The following is a 3,706-nucleotide window of genomic DNA, read 5'->3' as shown; positions in this document are numbered from 1 at the left end:
AAATTGGTAATATATTAGTCCACAAGTAAGCATTTTTTTTTTTGGATTTTTCACGGTATTTTCCAACCCAAAATTTGTTACTGATCAAAATTCTATCAAAGATTTGTTACTGATTAATGAATTGCTGCATGCACAGGATTTAAACATCAACTAAACAAACCCAACTTAGTTCACAAGTAAGCACTTTTTATTCATGCATATTTAGAGTTCATAATGCAAAAAACAACCTTGGACTGTCTTCAAGTATAGTTGCAATAATTTATAGTTGATTTTAAATGCACATTATATTGCATAATTCACTAGAATAATTGGAATTTATATTATGTAGGTCTTTCTACTTGGTAGTGTTATCTTGGTAGGGAAAATTACTGTTAAATTCAAATAAATAATGACTTAAAAAGCTCATACAATAACACGAGAACAATTTTGCAATCAAAGCCACTCCTGAATATAAATAAACAACGAATCCAATAAGTAAAAACTAGGACAAAATATACCCTACCCTTAATCATAATACATTATACATCACTGTAAACCAATAATTAGGCATGAGAATTAACTTATCTCCAATTCCTACAACAATGACCAATTCTATGATGTTGCATGAAGTGTTTAGCCACTCAAACTATAGTCTACTTTTGCACAAGGCCTTACATTCTTAGCTTTGCGCAAAGGGACATTGGTGTTTAACTGAGTATAGAAACAAAACTGGCCTCCAGAAAACTGTGCCTCAGGGGAATGCAAAGCAGTTAATTCACAATATTTTCCACAGATCCTCGAGGGCATTACATATTCTCGCGATACAGTAAGCAGCACTTAGAGGGTATCCAGATACTGCATTCAAAAATCAAACAAGAAATGAATAGGGAACGAAAAAAATTTCCTCATAAAATAAGATATTATCAACAATGAAGGATAGGTAAAATGTAACAAAGAAAACTTAGAAAAGCAAAATTTTTCAATCACTGCATATCTGAGAAAGACAACCTTCTAAAAACCATCCATATATTCAGCATATTTATTTAGGTTTTTTATACCTAAGCTCTGATAGTGTTCTAGCCGAACTTTGGTGGCATAATGCATATTCCTTTATCATTTCAGTTAATTACTTTTTTTTATACCTAAGCTCTGGTAGTGTTGGTTTGGAGTGACTTTTTTGAGTGAAAAAAGTACTTTTTTTCTTTAAATAAAGTACTTTTATTCAATTTAAAATCTATTTGGATAAGTATTTTAGAAAAAATACTTTTATTAAAAAAAGCAAATTATTTACTTTTTCTAAAAACTAACAATACCTTGCTTTTTAAAAAACATAGAAGCAAAAGATGTTTTTAATACTTGAAAAATCTTTTTAAAAAGCCTATTCAAATGTGAAATAATTTGTCTGTTAAAAAAGATTTTTTTTTAAAAAAGATAAAAAAAAGGAAAAGTCTAGGGGGCCAGCAATTTTATTGCATTTTGGCCAGCATGTAACCATCAGATAAAGGTGAGCCATTGGATGAAATCTCACACCAATCTCACACCATCAAATCATCATTGATGGCTAGTCCATGGCTACCAATCACAAATGTTGCTGGCCCCCTGGCATTGGTCATAAAAAAAATAAGTACTTTTTTCAAAAACCAATTCGAATTGACCCTAATAGTAGTATTTAGGTCAGAATTTGGCATGTATAGTATACGTAATATGTAATGTATTTTGTTGTTTCCCAAACCACCAGCAAAATGAGCATATATAATCCACTTGATTCTGACTAATCTGCCTCAAGTATAGTTGAGCCTATTATGGGTAAAGGTCTAAGATGTTAAATATTTCTTTTCATAAGACTTGAACATGAGACCTTACTATTGGTAAAAGTCTCAGGTCCTGAATAGGGACAAGGCGATAGGCTAAAGCACCGCAAAGACAAAAGACTCAACAGAAGAAAATAAATGTGGCTGAAAAGGTGAGTGTGGAATTATTTGTATATGTACTTGCTATGTAACAAAACTGGAAGGCAAGCGCATATATAGTGTATACGTACTTGCTATGTAGTCCTCTGTATAATCTGTCTCAATTTTCCCATGGGCCATTGCTCCCACCTGAAAAATAGATTATTAAATTTCATATCAACCGAGATAATAACAATAACATAGAGAGTTGAACTTCGGAGAGTACCACAAAGACAAGGTCTGTATTACTGGGTATAGTTGATACATAGTCCCTCATGGTTACCAGCTTGTCTGAACTGTAGGAGAGACCTAATATTGAAAAAGGAAAATACCGATGGTAAAAAATGGAAATAAGTATCATCCTGTTTTCTCTTTCCAACCACCAAGAGAAACTCCTTCTCAACAATCATTTAACCTTGCTTGAAACAATTTTCAATACAACTGTAAAAGAAAAGTCACCTATTTTTCGAGAGTTAAGAGGCAAATACTGGGTTACAGGGTTTTTTATTGCGCGTAGAAGCTTCTCACGCTTGCCAGCAGCAGATATGCTCAATTTTTGCAGCAGTTCCACTGCAAGATAGTAAAATTTATTGAGATTGATAAATGAGAGCTCGTTCATTTTTCTCGCTCGAAAAATTCAATGCAAAATACATAAAAGTGCACACAGATGGGAATCGACAAGTTGTAACTTACACATAACACCAGAGAACCGCTTAAATGTTCTGGGAATACGAACATATGGCTTAACCTCTATAAGAACACCTTTTTCAGTCTTTATATAAACTGCACGCAACCTCCCAGCCTTATTCAGTGGGCTATCCAAAATAGATAGAAGAGCCTAAAAACATAATTTGGCAAATATCAAGATTTAAAATAACACATAGCAGCAGAAAAAAGCTATAATGATACAACTTTCAAGAGAAAAATAAACAAATGAACACACACCATGCTATTTAGAACATTGTTTGGAAGTATAAAGATAAGAGGAATGACAGTGATATTTTAATTATACCCATGTTTGAAAATAACTCATAGGCTGCGTTTGTTTATAGGAACGGGACAATGAGACGACACAGAGACACAAAATCGTGTTTGACAGATGATACATGGATAGAGACATTATGTTGGGAACTGAATGAATGTATTTTGTGTCTATTCTAACAGAAAGGATAGAGACACTAACAAGGGACACAAAGCCAATTGAAACTCCTAGGCATGTAAATATTTGAAAAAACAAAGTCAAAAACAAATTCTAGAAAGTTCAACGAACAAACCAACCTGATGCGTAATGTCAGGCCTATAATCACCGGGGTTCTTGTTATTCTTTCGGAGGAAATGGCCATGTTCATCCGAGTTCAAGAGCTGATAAGTCTGCACCCAAAAGACCCCAATTTACAGTGAAACGCAACAACCAAAAGCCATAGGATCAAAATGCAATTTAATAAAATTATTACCTTGCCAACTTTGGCGACCTCCAAAGAAGCCTTTTCGAGGATGAAGATGACGTTGGGCTTGTCAGTTTGAAGTTCGGTTGGGGCAATTGGGATGCCCGGCAGTTCTTCGTTGTTATCAGCGGGTTGTTGTTGTTGTTGTTGTTCTGGTTCTTGGCGCTTTGGCTGCGGTTGCTGGTCTTCTTGGTGGTAATCTTGATCTTCCTGGCGGTCGTATTTGGGCTCAGCTAGCTTTCGCTTCCGCCCCTTCCCGCCGTATGCCCTCGTCATTGCCTTACCCTTTTTCAGTCAGTGTGCTGCTAGGGTTGTGGAATGTGGACTTCCCTT

At 34.9% G+C, this 3,706-nt stretch overlaps 1 protein-coding gene across 1 annotated transcript; it reads right to left on the bottom strand.

Moving 5' to 3' along the window:
• Window positions 1-424: 424 nt before the first annotated feature.
• On the bottom strand, window positions 425-3,706 carry LOC107474632 (uncharacterized). Its single transcript, XM_016094271.3, has 7 exons — window positions 3,383-3,706; window positions 3,207-3,299; window positions 2,622-2,766; window positions 2,388-2,498; window positions 2,155-2,237; window positions 2,021-2,078; window positions 425-834 (listed from the first exon to the last, which is right to left on the bottom strand). The coding sequence occupies exons 1-7, from the start codon at window positions 3,647-3,649 to the stop codon at window positions 755-757; spliced, it is 837 nt and encodes a 278-aa protein (XP_015949757.1). The 5' UTR covers window positions 3,650-3,706; the 3' UTR covers window positions 425-754.

Source organism: Arachis duranensis, chromosome 2 (genome assembly GCF_000817695.3).
Source record: "Arachis duranensis cultivar V14167 chromosome 2, aradu.V14167.gnm2.J7QH, whole genome shotgun sequence".
NCBI classification, from domain to species: domain Eukaryota; kingdom Viridiplantae; phylum Streptophyta; class Magnoliopsida; order Fabales; family Fabaceae; genus Arachis; species Arachis duranensis.
Note: the sequence above shows the minus strand (reverse complement) of the source record. Positions and strands in the feature narration are given on the sequence as shown.